The 16170-nt window shown below is 41.6% G+C and overlaps 1 protein-coding gene across 6 annotated transcripts in view; it reads right to left on the reverse strand.

Moving 5' to 3' along the window:
• The window catches only part of LOC117428227 (smoothelin), an 82985-nt gene that overhangs the window by 34638 nt on the left and 32177 nt on the right, over positions 1 to 16170 (reverse strand). For 5 of the 6 annotated variants that reach the window (XM_058994725.1, XM_058994724.1, XM_058994720.1 and 2 more), the window contains 4 exons: positions 12053 to 12152; positions 6723 to 7396; positions 4719 to 4785; positions 2634 to 3236 (listed from right to left, as the gene is read on the reverse strand). In XM_058994725.1, coding sequence (XP_058850708.1) covers positions 2634 to 3236; positions 4719 to 4785; positions 6723 to 7396; positions 12053 to 12152 — 1444 coding nt within the window. The remainder of the gene's footprint in view (positions 1 to 2633; positions 3237 to 4718; positions 4786 to 6722; positions 7397 to 12052; positions 12153 to 16170) is intronic. The other variant, XM_058994721.1, reaches the window with a different exon arrangement.

Raw genomic sequence — 16170 nt, forward strand, 5'->3', positions numbered from 1 at the left:
TGCAGACACTTTCACACAGAGTTATAAAACAAGTCAACCACACAGAATGATTAATTGCAGTAATATCAATGATTACAAAACATCCTAAAAAGGTATGGAGGCAGTAAAAAAAAATCTAAAACTCATTTGAACACACAATGTACCACACTGCAGTAGAATGTGGTTAATTTCAGATGCCTTTCAGGCATTAGTTCTCTTTGAAACAGACTTGTTGGCAGGCACAGTCATTTATAAATAATGAGCACAGTGAAGAGACAAACATGGTCACTGTTACACACAACACATTTCAGGCATATCAATCAGTTTTTGCATTTAAAAAAAATTTTGGGTAATAACTTACATGCCCTGCCATGGCTGCACATAAATAAATGAAAAATTGAGCCATCATAATTTTAAAAAGCGCATCACCGTGACCTACATCCACCATATGCACGTGTAACAATACAAGTATCACATGAAGATAAACAGGTTTTATATACCTTCAGATTGATACTCAATGAAAATGGTTATCCCCAAATGTTATCACAATAAGAAACACAAATACTGTAAAGATGCAAGTGTGACAATCTGAAATGTCTGTAAGAGGCAATGAATCTGTGATTAAAGTTTGGAGAAGTTTGGAGAAAGCGTGACACAATCAGTGCTTTGGAAGTGGAATGAATTTGACAGAATGTTGTGTTCGGTTCAGTCTGTACTTGATGTTGAAGAGGGAGCAGTGTGGTATTCCAGTGTTTAGTTCAGCTGTGTAATCAGTGTCCTGGGGCTTCCCTGACATCACTTATAAACAGAAAGCAACCAGTTCAAAACTCACACAGAGAGAGGACAGCTTTGAACACAGCCGCACTGCACAGGGAAACGAGCAAGAAGGTTCAGGGTGCTTGGAGAAAGCCTAGAACATCGATCTCAAAGCTAAGAGACTGGAGTGATGTGCCTGTGACAGCGGAGGGCATAATCTAGAACCCTGCAATACTGGTAGGGGAACGCAGGCCACTACAGTCTATACTAGTCTGTGCTCTCAATCTCTGCCTTTGTGTCATCTGAGAAATCTGCTCAAGACCAATCGTCTACAGCCAACCTCCATGACTTCAAAACACATTCAACTCTGGGTACCGCCTTCAAAGAATACAGTTACACAAACGTCTCCAACAGGTAAAATGCTCTACCCATTTATTATTACTGCTGACATTAATGATCTTTTTTTCTACTTTGGTTATTTCATTGACTATTAGTTGATCATTTATGGTTTGAAGTAAAAGGGTGTAGAACTGATGAAAACAATGATTGGACGTGTGACACTGCCACGGTTCACAATACAACACTTTCTTTGCAATGGGATGGGTTGTGCTTTCTCGTCATTTCATTGTAATCTTCATTTTGGACCCCCGTTTAAACAATTGCCGACAGTCTGTGCATTTCCCCTATTCACAAAAACAAACAAACCCATTACTGTGGTTATTGTCCCTGTAATAAGAGCCTCTACTGTTGTTTCATGCATCTTGTTAGATCCCACACAGAGCTCCGGAGAAGTGGCCTATTGTTCAAATACATAAAACATGCAAGTGTTTAGCATGGGGATATTTTCAAACTATTAAATCAACTCCTGACAGTTGACATCAGTTATTGCGGATTCTAAATCAGTCAGACTGAACTGTTGCTGTGGGAAAAAAAAAAAAAAACATTTGATGGACATCATTGACAAAGAAGCGTTGCGTATCCTTGGGAAAATGGTTTAAAAGCACAAAGGCTTGTAAGTGACAAGCTACCTTGCATGTTTTAAACGAGAAGTTTTTGTTGAGAAAATAAAAGAGCAGAGACACTGTCAAGGACTTCAAAAATGTTAGTTTTATATATATATAAGTAACGTGGTTGAATACGTTTGTAAGCTTATAAAAAATGATGTCTAATATTCTGCACATTGATATAACACAAAGCTTTTATGCCTCATCAATGGACTCTTACATTACATGCATCTCGGTAGTTTTTGTTTTGTTTATATTGCTCACTTAGGATATTGTTTAGGTAGATAGATAGACAGAGAGATAGAGAGATAGACAGAGAGAGAGAGCGAGAGAGAGAGAGATAGAGAAAGCACACTTGAGCACTAACACTCCAGTGTTGGTTCTGAAGGTTTTATAGTCTTTAAACTCAGGTGCACAGGTTTACAGCAATTAGAATAGGAGTGTACGTAATAATGAATTGACCTTACACATTAAAAAAGATCTTACATGTAAATGATGTCTTGAAGCAGAATTAAAAACTACCTCTAACCATAATTAGAGCTTGTTAAAAATCTACCTCTGACCATAATTCGATTGTTACAGGACTTCCCAAACAGGGCACAGATGATAAAAAGACTCAAACAGATACATCCCATTGCAGTTGGCCTTGCTTTTACAATGTACTCCCTGGGTTTTTCCATGCTTACAATAATTTTGTCTTGAACCATCAGAACCAGCATTAAAGTGTTTTAACTATCACCAGCTCTCACCAGGACAAGACCAGCAGTGGTCAATGCAGGATTTAATATAATAAAGAGATACATCCTGCTGCAGTTTTTTCATTCTCTCTGCTTTTCCACGATTGCTCTACACTTAAACTCAACAGTAAGCTTTAATCTCTGAAGTGGCACCTACCTGCCCGCTGGCTGCCCGTGTTCCTGGTCACACATGTGGCCGTGTTGGCACTGTTGCTGTCCTTGATCTCAATGGTCAGCAGGGTCTTCATGTCAGGGTCAGTGTGGGGGCACTCTGGCTGTGTTTGGGGTTCAGCTGTACTCAGGGTCCTGCTTTGGTCTGAGCTGTCTGATCGCTCCCTGAGGTTTTCATCCCCCGATGATGTCAGCCTGGCCCTCTCCGATTGGCTGTCCCGGGACAGGGGGTAGGATCTATCAGCAGACACCCCTTGAAGTCTCCTGGTTTGGGACACTCCATTGGAGCTCCCTGTGATGGCTGGACCCAAGACAAGCTTGGAACTCAAAGGGACGGATTTCTCCGCAGGACTCTGGGAGGTAAGTCCTGATTTGTTCTTCCCGAATCGGTCTGTCCCGTTGCTGCCCTCGCCCCTCTGGGTAGCTTTGCAGAAGGGGGACTGCAGGTTCCCACAGACCCGGCTGCTCCCCCTTCTCTGCCCTGTGAAGTTGGTTCCGAGCTCGGCTCTCTGGCCCGGCTCCTCTGCTGTGAACCTCTTCACCCGGTCCCGCACAGAGCTAGCTCTGTTCAAAGCAGCTTTCTCTGCTGCTGAAACAAGAGAGACACCCATTTGAGCCTGAGCGTACACACAGCAGCTGCCTGCATCAAACTGGCTCTCTGTCACTCCCTTCTCTGTTTATCATCTCTCTCTAGCAAGATCCTTGTCTATGCCTCTGTATCTCTCATAGAAATATTCTTATAGAATATCTTTTTTTTTTCGTCAATTCAAAATTAAAAGTAAGGATTAAAGCCATTTTTGCATGTATTTGAAAACAAAACGGGCATCTGTTTGGGGCTTTGTGACTTTGCGTCTTACTATTTCACCACGAAAGAGTGGATTTGATCAACCGATACACTAATAAATCACTGTAAAGCATTTTACAGTACCACAGAATGCACCTGGATTGCATCAACATCTTATTCTTCAGGGATAATCCCTGCAATTCAGGGCATTCTCCAGGGTGCTGTAAAATACTCTATAAACATCCAGCTGTGGCTTATTCCAGCTGGGTATAGGTTGATCAAACCAGGATAACTAATTAAATAAAGTGTCTTAAACAAAAATGGACATGGATATATAAAAATAGTCTGTTTGATTATTATTTATTATGCTGTTTATTATTTATTATTTATTTATTATGCTGTTTTGAGCGGTGTTATCGTATCTTATATTTTCTCTATTGAGCAGAGTCCTATACAAATCTGCAGAGTGGATTAAAACCTTTTATTTATTATCCGTTGTTACCGGAATATGTCAAAATCTATTCTTAAATCGATCTTGTGAAATAAAAGCAGACACCGGGGGGCAGTAGAGTGCAGTACCTTCCGATAGCTCAGTAAGGATAAACTTGCTAAAGTAGCAGCAGGAGCAAGCTACCAACACAGTGGCCATAGACCCACAAAGGAGGAGGGTTGTGTCCCAAAAAAAGAGATTCCATTGGGTAATTCAACAAAGCAGTCAATACAGACAGCTTTCTGACAAAGCAGAATATACTAATTTATTTATTTTTTAAACTGAACATGATTTTGGTGCACTGTAGCTTTAGTTGGCTAAAATATTAAACTAAGAAACACCAAGGGTGTTTTTATTTGTTATCTATAGCTGCCTTTTTGATAGTTTAAAGATTATTAGATTTTCCAGAAGGCTCTGCCTTATTCGGGCAAAAAATGTGCAGGGCTTGTGCAGCGATGTCTCTGTGTTTAGAAGACATGCTCTCAGCACGCTCCCTCACAACACAGACACAGAGACGCACTCTCAAACAGGCACTCGTCCAGGAAGAAAAAAAAAAAAAAAAACAACCTCAGGCCGTGTGTCATTCCTGAAGAAAGCGTGAAGACACTGAACAGCCCCCCCCCCCCCCCCCCGACCAACCCCCTTCTCCCCAAAAAGGGCATGTTTATGCTCCAGACAGAACTTGATAAGTTAATTTCAACAAGGATTGGATCGGGACCCATAAATGATGTTGAATGCCGGTTTATAGAGGGGCTGGATTAGACAGGTTTGACTGTAATCAGACATGCACTCCTTACCTTTGTCTTTGGCACAGCTCAGGGAGGTCTGTGAGCGGCTGTAGAGGGGGTCCTTGGTCACGCTGGTCTGAAACAGAGAGAGAGAGAGAGAGCAGTGCTCATTATATCCCAGCGCTGTCGCTGAACAGCTATTCAATACAGATACTAGTGTAGAATGATTTATCAGAAATAAGCTTGAAGATTCCCATATACAGTAGCATCCCTGCGTTACTGTTTAAAATGTAGCCTGTTTAAAATGTAGCCAATTTTAGAAGTGCAGTACCAATTGGGAAGAACGCTCACATCAAACAGCATGAACTGTTTATTGCTGCCTGGCAGGATGGTTTGCTGGTCCAGTTTCAAGAGTAACACAAGTCTTTCAAGCACTTTGTTGTGTTTTTGGCACAATGCTGTGGAACAATCAAAAACTAGAAGCATGTGTTACTTACACGGCGTCCCAAATGAGAAGTAGGAATGCTTGCGTTTACCCTCAGCTACACTTCTTCAATAGGGAAAAATCACTAGATGGGCGCCTGCTAAAGACGCCAAATCACACCAACGTGCACTCACAAATGATTACTATTATTTATTCCCATATATAATATCAATATATATGACAGAACGCACCATACTATTATGATGGAGTATAGACATTTTCAGATTAATCCACAGGTTATAAAAGAGTCACAGGTACAACACACACCCTCTGTATCAGGATTTGGCAGTACACAGTGAACAATTTCAACACTTTACTGACTTCTTGTCAGCTTTTTTTTTTTTTTTGCCCGCATACGTTTAAATCCAGAACGTCTTTCTACATGCCTTGTTGTATTTGAATTAATCCCTGCTCTCCCTCATGAATGCAAAACAATTTACATAAGGTGTGTTTTCACAGTCAAAGAAATGACTGTTGGCAAACAAATGAGATCAAAAGTTGGATCCAACTTATTTGCGGAGCAATGCATTTGATTTATTAAAAGCCTGTCATCACATCAGAGCGAACTTGAACATGAAGGAACTGGATGAGCTGCAGCACGTTCAGAGTTCTTCAAAGAAATTGGACTGACATGGAAAAAGCGGAGTCAGAAAAACTGGATAAAAGAACTTGGATTCCATTACGACATATGCATAGCTCTGCGTTGTGTTTGAAATTATTCTGTATGGTTCTTTGCCATTATTTAACTCGTTTTCAAGCAGAAGAGATCACCACACCTGCTCTTGAGGCCTGCTTCCATTAATCCTGCAGTCTCTGTTGCCTAGCGACCAGCAAAGTCCCTGTTTTTTGGTCTTGTAAACCATTTCACATGTATTTGCATGGTTTGCAGTGACCTGTTCTGAACCTTGCTGCTTTGTCTCAGACCTTGGAAACATGTGGTCTTGTGATTACTGCTGCTCAATTTTCTAAACAGCCACAGCATTTTCATATACTGCAATCCAATACATTTCCCTGCGAGAGAGAAATAGTTTGGGGTTGTTTTTGTTGCTGTCACAGACATGCAGTGACTAACTGTACAGCTGGCAAAGAGGTTCTATATTCAGCTTTAGGACCCAAAAGTTCTGAGACAAATATTTTATGTTTGTTGAAACAACATTGCTCAGAAGGCAAAAACGATCATTTTCCTCCTTTAGGATACCAACAAGTGTCCCTGCCAGATATTTTTGAAAGAATATTCAAAATATGACCAAAAGCAAACACTCAACGTAGATTGCACCTGTGTAGGATTCAGACCTCAGCACATTAACAGATATTCCCCTTACAAAACCCAGTGGGCCTTTTACCCCTTTTTCCCCCCCAAATTAAGTATTCCACATGCTAGAACGAACCAACTGCTGCTAAAGTACACCCATTTTTGCAATAACAATGCAATTTTACAAAAATGTTTGTTGTGTCAAATAGTCTTAAATCAACACTATTTAAAAAAGTGTCAGTATATAAATACGGACTCAGGATACCTTAATAAATGGCAAGAGGAGCTGGCTATTGAAAGCAAAGCTTCCTATTGATATGGGCTGCTCAGTACCTACCTGTCTGCTGCTGCTGCTGCGTCCTCCCAGCTCCCCGTTCACTGCCCGCTTCTCTCCCCCGTTTTGGAGGCTGTTCTGGGAGACAGGCTCCTTCTTGCATGGCCCACCCCTGGAGAAGGCATTCCCATCAACGAGGTCTTTGTCCTGGTCAGTTTGAGACACTCCCTCCCCCTCTTTCTTATCCTCTCCTCCCAACAAGGCCTGCTCAGAGGCACCTCCTGTGAGTCTGCTCTCACACTCCAGCTCAGAGTCAGTGCTCGAGGCGCTGGTCAGCTCTGAGCCCTGGCGTTGCAGTGACGATAGGTCCCGCTCTGAGGCCCCTGAATCCAGGAGCTGTCGTGATGATAGGTCCCTGTCTGAGGTCCTTGAATCCAGGCGTTGCCGTGACGATAGGTCCCGGTCTGAGGTCCTTGAATCCAGGCGTTGCCGTGACAACAGGTCACGCTCTGAGGCCCCTGAATCCAGGCGCTGTCGTGATGACAGGTCCCGGTCTGAGGCCCCTGAATCCAGGCGCTGTCGTGATGACAGGTCCCGGTCTGAGGCCCTTGAATCCAGGCGTTGTCGTGATGCTAGTTCCCGCTCTGAAGCCTCTGAATATAGGCGTTGCCGTGATGGCAGGGTTGCTTCCTCTTTATTTAGAGGGTCCAGGACCAACACCATTCCGGATGTCATACCTGGGGGGGGGGGGGGGGGGGCAGAAGTTAGGCAGGTAAAAGTTACAAGTGTTGTCTTGCATAGTAAACAATTGCACTATGAGCAGAAATTTAGGTTGGACATAATGAAAACAAAAACCATAACTGGAAATAGTTTGAATACAATCAGCAATAGAAATGTATATATTTTCTCATTTTACAGTTGACGTGTTATATTTCAGGGATAAACTAAATATATATGGCAATATGCTGATGATTTGGGATATGTACAGTAGATTCCACATCTCTATGGGGAGATGTGAATGAAATCTACACAGTTTAGAGGGAAACAAACATACCCCAACAGGTATGGAATTCTGAGCTCTCTCAGCACTGATAATATGTCTGCCAGCATCAGGTGCAGTTTCTATTTGTAATTGAAGGCAGGAAGTGGCAAAAGGGCACAGGAAGTGGTCAGGGGGTGACGTGATTCTGCAGGCTCCACAGCCAGCATTCCACTCTCTCCAGGAAACCACACGGCAAGCACAGGCTGCTCCTTCCTGTCCCTCCCAGGAACCCAGGAATGAAGTCCTGGGATATGCGTGTTGTGGCGTCTTTGTTACTTCTACTACATTTTGGATTTTGTGGCTCCCATGTACAGAATATTGATAGAACTGGGTTAAAAGACTAGAGAACCATAGAAATAAATAGAATTGATAACATCTCTCTTGTGTTTTTTTATATTTTCCACTGCGAGTGTTTTGAATTATATAGCTTTTTAGTTTGATACATTTTTTGTGTTCTAGTTTTGTAAAATTAAAATGATGTTCTCATTTCAAGAAACAAGAGCCAACAGTTAAACCGTTTAGCTTTCTGCAAATACTGTAGGCCTCCATTAACAATACTGATGTGTTGTGCTTGAGAGTTAAGAGTTTTTAACATCCTGACAATTTTTTACACTTCTAACTTTAAAGTCTGTTTCAAAGCTCTTTTCAAAATGTCCGCTCTAGTGCCCTGTGATTTGAGATCTGTCCTCTAGATCACTGCAGGAAGAGCGATTTAAAATATATATAAAAAAAAAAAATACACACAAGTGCTCTGGCTTTTCTGTTCCGTACCACATCATGGATTGTTAGTGCTGTGTTATCTGTTTGACAATGTGGGCAATAATCCTTACACTATCAGTGCACTAGAGCGACCATTTTGAAAAAAGAGCTTTGAAACATTTTAAAGTTGTAAGTGTAAAAAGTTTTCAGGATGTTAACAATGAAAAGAAATTACAGTTACGTTATTTAAACTGTTGTAGCAACACCTGGGGAGTGTAACTCTATTTTTCTAAACACCGCTATCTTTAAGGTGCTGAAGAACTGTTAGTTAATATGCTATCCAATCACAGCTCTCAGATCTGCCACTGCCAATATTATTATTATTTATTATTTGCTTATTTAGCAGACGCCTTTATCCAAGGCGACTTACAGAGACTAGGGTGTGTGAACTATGCATCAGCTGCAGAGTCACTTGCAATTACGTCTCACCCGAAAGACGGAGCACAAGGAGGTTAAGTGACTTGCTTAGTGTCACACAGTGAGTCAGTGGCTGAGGTGGGATTTGAACCAGGGACCTCCTGGTTACAAGCCCTTTTCTTTAATCACTGGACCACACAACCTCCTACCATTGGACCACACAGCCTCCTATACAATGAAGCGCTAGGAAAATGTACCAAAAGTGTGTGCTGTGTCAATCCTCTCATCTGAATAGAACAGAGGCTGAACTGAACCATGCTATTGTAGTTTTGAATTTATTTCCATAGCTCTGGTAAAGAATAACAAAGCTATTCAAATCACTTGCAGGTGGCCGAATTTAGCTGCTTCACTGGCCAGAACTGGATTTCATAACTTTGCTTTTGTGTGCATTTCTGAAAAGTGCAGCAGCAAAATGATATGAGGAAACAAAGCATACTGGCCCCTGTAATTAAATAGTTAATTAATATGATGTAAAATGGATAGGACCAAGAGAATCATAGAATACAGTTGTGTACAGAGTATGAAGCCAATATCTCAAAGTGTTTGGTCCTCCAGAAACCAAAGTCACATGACCACAATATGGAGCCAAATTAGGGCCCAGGTCAAAGTGAAGAGAACTGGGAGATCTCAAACAGTTTGAGATTTGTGCAGCTGAAATAAAAGGTTGATTTTCTGAAGTGAGGTGGTTTGAAAAATGAGTTGGGGGTCTGTCACTGTAATTTCTGCAAATAGAAAATCTCTACACATACACATTTGTAGGGGAGAAACAATTAAAGTTGCACCCCACTGGTGTCCAACACAAATTCAGCTTTTAGAAACAGACGTAGTGGTAGAACAAGGACATTTCAACTGGAAGAGTTAGTAACTCTGGCTCTATCTCATAGCCACACCTGAAAGATAAGCTGCAGGGCACTGTTAGTGTAAGCACTGCCATGTTTCATTAGACTCCCTTATCGGGTCAAATGAACTCTCTCTTAAACCTCTTCATCTGGAACACTGCGACCGCATTGAGCAAAGAGAGCAGGCTGGTAATATTCATTTAGATAATCCACATGCAGCTGTGCAGGTGCTTTCGTTTGCTTGAGTACACAACACACACACACACACACACAACAAAAGATGTAGCTTGCGTAAACAAGGCAGTGAATGGGAGCTCGCTGTTCTCCAGTTCTATTATATTAGCGCACAGAGAAATGACCTGGGGAGGTTCATCCATACTGTGGCACAGCAGTGCCGTGCTTGGTTTTAAGGGCTTCAAATGACAGGCGCAAAATGATGCTATCCGTCATAAGTGAAGAGGCTAAAATAATGAGCATTACTGGTTTCACAGTTTATAACTCTGCTGTGTTCTAGAATGTTCATGGAGTACTGTAGTTATTCCACGAATGAGAAGTGGGTTGTCTCTGTGGCTATCCTCATGAGTGAAATAACCACAGCACTCTTAAGAATGTTCATGGAGTATTCCGTTTAATAACAAATACAATATATGGAAAATAAACCCAAATCAAACAGCTGGATTCAGAGAATTCGTTTCCAGAATCCAGGCTCTATATTCAGGGGCCATACATGTTATTGCTTGGCATACAGTTATCAGTGATGCTCAATTTGCAGCCATTAAAAGGAGACCTTAGCTATAAATAAACATTTTAAGGCGTTGTAGCAGGGCCCTGCACATGAGGAGTGGGTTTTGTGTATATATTGTAAACAGTACTGCATAAATGTGTGTAATTATTGTAAATGATTAATGAAGTACCTGACGCTCCTGGGAGAGCCTGCCTGCAGTGTGTGATTATCAGGAGTGGATAATCAGTGGGTAGGTGTGTTCCAAAGCCAAGGACAACGGCCTGAACACCGTCCACGCTACCTGGACATGGAGACCTGGCTGTGTAATCCTGATCGCCGTGAGAGAGACCCGGGATCAGATGTTTGTATTAATAAATCCTGCACACCTGCGGGGTGTATCAACTTCAACCTCTGTCTTGGTCTCCTGCCTGTCACTCAGCAGCAAATGCATGCACCCACAAGCAAGTACTCTGTTACAGGCGTTTTTTACAAATCATTCTTTGGTTACTATCATTTATAGTTGCCAGTCTTAGTTACATATAACTCAAGATTAATGAAAGTGGATTTATTTTGGAGTAAGTGCCTATGCCATCTATTGAATCAAGCGTAGATGGCTTGCAATGCAGTAAGTGCTCACTAGATAGCGCTGGCACTTGTTGTACAAAAACACTGATCCAGCCTGCATCTGCCTACAGCTGGTAACTAGAACTGAAGAGCAGCTTCTGAACTCACACCAAAGTTTAATTCAGAACAACTGCAGACATCAAGGGGAAAAAAATATAAAAATGAAGTTTGAGGCCACTTCTGTTTTGAGTAATGGATTGAACGGCTGCAGCTAAATTAGTTTAAATACCGTACACGTGTGCTAATACAATGAGGGTTATTGTAGAATGGTCCTTGTTGGATTCATTTACTGCTTACATACAAGAAACACAGGAGAGAATACAGAAATGCAATCCCATCCCTACTAAAATGGGAGAGGCTCCCTAGCCTTCAGGCAGACCTGCACACAGACTTGAATTATTAAACACCTCACACTGCTCTTTCTTCATGTGGTGAATAGCATCCCAGCTGTGCATTCATTACCATCACTTCTAATCCTGCCCATTGTGACAATAATGAATTACAAATGTGCTGGAAACATCCCTATTGGTTTCACAACACTGTCTGAATGTACTGTTACTAGTTCATTCAATAATGTACTTAAACAACACACATTTAATATTAGTACAAAATCTAAATTGATAAGAAAAGATCCTAAGTACCGACGCCCATTCTGCGTGTCTTTATTAAATCTGGTATGACCTCCTTTGGACTGATCACAGCTTCAAGCACACTTGGGCTGTATCACCACCCTCTTAAACTTGATCCAGAAATGCTCGACTGCATTTAGAACAGGAGATAATCTGAACCATGTTTTCACCCCATTTCATCAAAATGTATGAATAATATTGAAACTGAAATTCGGATGTAAATATAATGGGTGTCATTGCACAAACACACACACACACAAAGACACAGCAATACATACATTCAAACAAACACTGATTTCATTTTCGTTTTGCATAGCGAAGGCAAACATTAGTAAAAGAGGTCCTGCACGTTCTCTCACCTGCTCTCTGTAGCGCCCCCTCCTGGTTCTGCTGGCTGCGCAGCTCTCTGATCTGAGCCCTGATTCGCTGCCTCTCCTCTAAGTTGTCAATCGCCGGGTCCTGCAAACAGCAACAAGAAAATCGTCACTGTGGCTCCGGACAGCAACACTGCATTGTGGCCAGATTGTTCATGAATATCTAGGGTCTGGGAAAAAATTAGTTCTGGGGTTTCAGTCAAGTTCCTAATGGACACTGCATAACGACTGGGTGGGCAACAGCATCCCTGCAAAAATGTAATATGCAAAAGCAATAGGCTAAAACTGAAATGAGCCAGTAAATACAGTATAGTACAGAGAACTCCAGAAGTGGGGATTTGATAGCCAGCAACCCCAATACAGCATTGAGAACTCAGAACAATAGTACAGAGAACTCAATACTGGAGATCTTTGAACCAGCAGATGCAATACTGTATAGTGTAAAGAGCAATAACCAGAGATCCGAGAGCCAGGAAATTCAATTTGATATATACCATTCGGCATCAAGGATGTCAGTCAATTCAATAGTGTATTGAGAACTCAGAGCAATACAGTGCAGATATAGCACACAGAACTCAATACTGGAGATTCAAACCAGCATATGCAATACAGTATAGTATAGAGAACTCAAGGGCTCAGAGACATCAAATTTAAAACACCCCTCCAACCAGTGCCTCAGACTGGCCAACTCATTGTCAAAGGATTCTGGAACAGCCCTGTGGAAGTGCGCGTTGCTGCAGGGAGTCTGCTTTGAGTTTCCTCAGGAATTGGGTTTCCATCCACACCTTCCAGGATTGCCCAATCCCTCAGCGTCGGAGAGGCCTGTCTTACACCAACAGCCCCAGCAAGCCCTCGCCTACATATATGTTGGCTTTTGCATTACAAATTAATCATGTGTTACTGTATGTGAGGGGCAATCAATTTACACAGAGTACAAAGTGTTGGTGTTTGGTCTAACCGCTGTATAGGTTATACAAAATAAATACATAAATAAATCAATGGTTCAGCTTATAAGGAACAGACAAAATGGTACGGCTGAATCTTTAGAGCATTTTACAGCACTAAGCAATCCAACTGAAATCCAGGGTGACTGCCTGCTGTAAAATCCACCTCTGGCTTGATCAATCCTGCATTGTGACATTTCAGCTGCTGATTTCATTTAACTACACGTACACAGTTAATCTCAAACCTTAACAGATTCAAATCTCTTCCTTTTAAATGCCTATTCCTCTGAACAGCCTCACTTTGATGAATGACATTACTTGTCACAGCTTGCCCACAGACCTCGAAAACACAGTGAGTAATAAAGCTGATTAGGACAAACACATAAATATTACTCACCGAGACAGACGGAAGTCTCATTTTCACGGAGATGTCATAACCTGCAAACCAATGAGAACAATGGGCGAGACGGCCGCCCTATGGTAGTTCCTTTAAAAGGTGAAAATTTCCACAGTAACTATTTCATTGCAGGTAATATCCCCCATCTTCTAGACCATTGCCTAAACAGGTCATTTTGAAAGTGAACAATATGTAGCGCACTGTCCCCTTCTGTAGCAGTTATTGTATTGAGGGTTGGAGTTGAGCCGTCTCTCTATGTCCTTCACTCACCTTCTTCAGGGGACAGTGCTACACAGCGTCCCATGCTAGAAGCTGAACTCCAATGCACTCTGTGTTTTGATTACAGTACATGCTGGTGATCTGCAGCACAGCATTCCTTTCATTCCAGCCCCTGTCTTACTTCACAAGCCCACAGATTTAGCATCTCCAGACACCACGACAACCACAATCCTATCTCGATACCTCGTTAACATTTCGTGACTAGCGTGAGATCCAATGGTAAAATATCTTTATTTGTATTTTATTCTTACTTAGTATTGCACTGAAGAACACCCCAAATGTTCTGAAAAAATATGTATATTTAAAAAAAGAAAAAAGAAGGAATGATATTTTGACTGCAGTTTCCAAAATGCTACAGCTGTAGCCAAAAGTTTTGCATCACCTAGAATTTTAGGATTGAGACAATAAAAAATAAAAAATAAACTATAGGTACAAAACTTAGATCTTTTAGTTAAATCAAAGAAACTACAAAATGATATCACAAAAGTCGCTTACAATGGCAGCCTGTCAAACTTCACAAGCGTTTTTCTAGGTGTTAAGTAGTCAGACAGCGATAGCTCTATTAACAATACAGAAGAAAGGCAGTTTTATTTTGATTGCCAGTTATACACTTCCATGTACCGTAGTAGAGAAGCTCTGTAGGGTTGGTCCGCCGTGCCCCAATGACAACAGCATTGCCCACAGCTTTACAACACATGTGCCAAACAAAGACAATTTAAAAAAATCATCACTGTAGCAGACTGGTAACAACCTGTTATTATCTGCAATTAGCACAGCCTGTATTCAACCTGTAACATTTGAATTCCAAGAAACAATGTCATATGTTCTTTTAAAAGCGTATCAAGTATTTGATTGTTCTTTGGTTGCTGCCACTTCACACACTTACAGCTGGCTCCACAGATCCAAATTAGCACTCATCTCTGACTACTTCACCCAAAGTAACATTAGGTAGTCCAGTATTAGTGCTAATCAGGGTCTGTGAAACCAGCCGATGGAGATGCATAGAAATATCATTTTATATTATTCCTTCTTTATTTGTAATGTTACTCCTGTTTTTCTCCAGTTTAGAATGGCAGCAACTGCCCAGAACAGAAGAGTGGGGGTCATGCGATCCCACCCCAAAGCCTCTGTATACCCAAGAGCTTGAGAGCGAGCTACTGCCTCTTGGAGGACAAAGACCAGACCTACAGGTGTTTGCCCAAGCTTACCAGGCACCTGGCCAGCAGCTGCACTGCGCTGAGGAGAAGCAGTCCCTGCAGATTGTCTAGCCAATGCCCAGGAGAGCTAGAACCAATGCTCCCAGTGAACCCTAACGTGGATACACATCTAATAACAGAATATGATATAGAGCGGTGGCTTTCAAGCCACCAACACATATTGGTGGCTGAACTCTAGCCAATAGGAGTTAATGGAACTCAATATGAGCGATAGCAATACAAAGCACCCAAACCATGACAAGACTAGTGAAATGGACAGTGAGAAACCACACTGCACACTGCAGTTATCACTGCCAACACAGTGGTGAGATCACAGACAAGACCATCATCCTATTTACACACTGAAAGGGATACGTTACATTGTCTACAGCTCCCTAATACTATCCTGTTTAGTATCCTATTATGTACATCAGCCACAATCAGCACTAGTCTTTTTAGAAGGAATTGTTGGAATAGGATGGCTATTTCGGACTGTCCCTTAGCAGCGTAGCAGATACATGCACCTAACACATAAAACCCCTTTACAATCAGCACTTCAAATGCAATCTAAATACCGTACACATCTATATATTGAAACACTGAATCATAAACTTGTAGGCACTGCAAAACACCAAATAGTCTCTGAAACAAAATTCCCCCCAAAATTAGGCTAATCCAAAACTGAGCCATTTCCTTAATGGTTGATCTGCTACACCCAACAAACAAGCTGTGCGACTTCCTGCAAAATCCCAAGAGCTATTATTAATATTATGCATCCCTATGCTACTGAAATGTCTCTCAAGTTAGAATGAATCTCTGTTTAACAGGCTGCAACCTTCCCCAAAGAAAAATATACACTGTGTTCTTTATGACAATATAGTATAAATAGGCAAATCCCCGTGCTGGTCTGTACATATATATCCTGAAACACCAAAAGACTGAAAAAGCAGTTAGTCCAATACTGCTGAATTCACATTACTTCTAAAAAGGTATATAAAGTAAGCATCTACCTCACACATTTCTCCTTCTTCAAACTTAAACATGGAACCAATCATGAACCGACACTTGTTCTGCCCAAGTCCAATCTTTGGACAAATAACTTCACCCAGCATTCCAGTTTATGAAGTAATGAAATAGGTGAGGAGTGTGTGTCGAGGCTCCCTTACCTCACAGCGTGTGTGTTTCAATGCGTCTGGGTCCCTAGACTGAACAAGACGTGTGCTTTCACACTCCAACATCCAGGAAGCAGCTCTGAGCAATCTCACACACACACACACACACACACAC

This window comes from Acipenser ruthenus, chromosome 21 (genome assembly GCF_902713425.1).
Source record: "Acipenser ruthenus chromosome 21, fAciRut3.2 maternal haplotype, whole genome shotgun sequence".
Taxonomy (NCBI): domain Eukaryota; kingdom Metazoa; phylum Chordata; class Actinopteri; order Acipenseriformes; family Acipenseridae; genus Acipenser; species Acipenser ruthenus.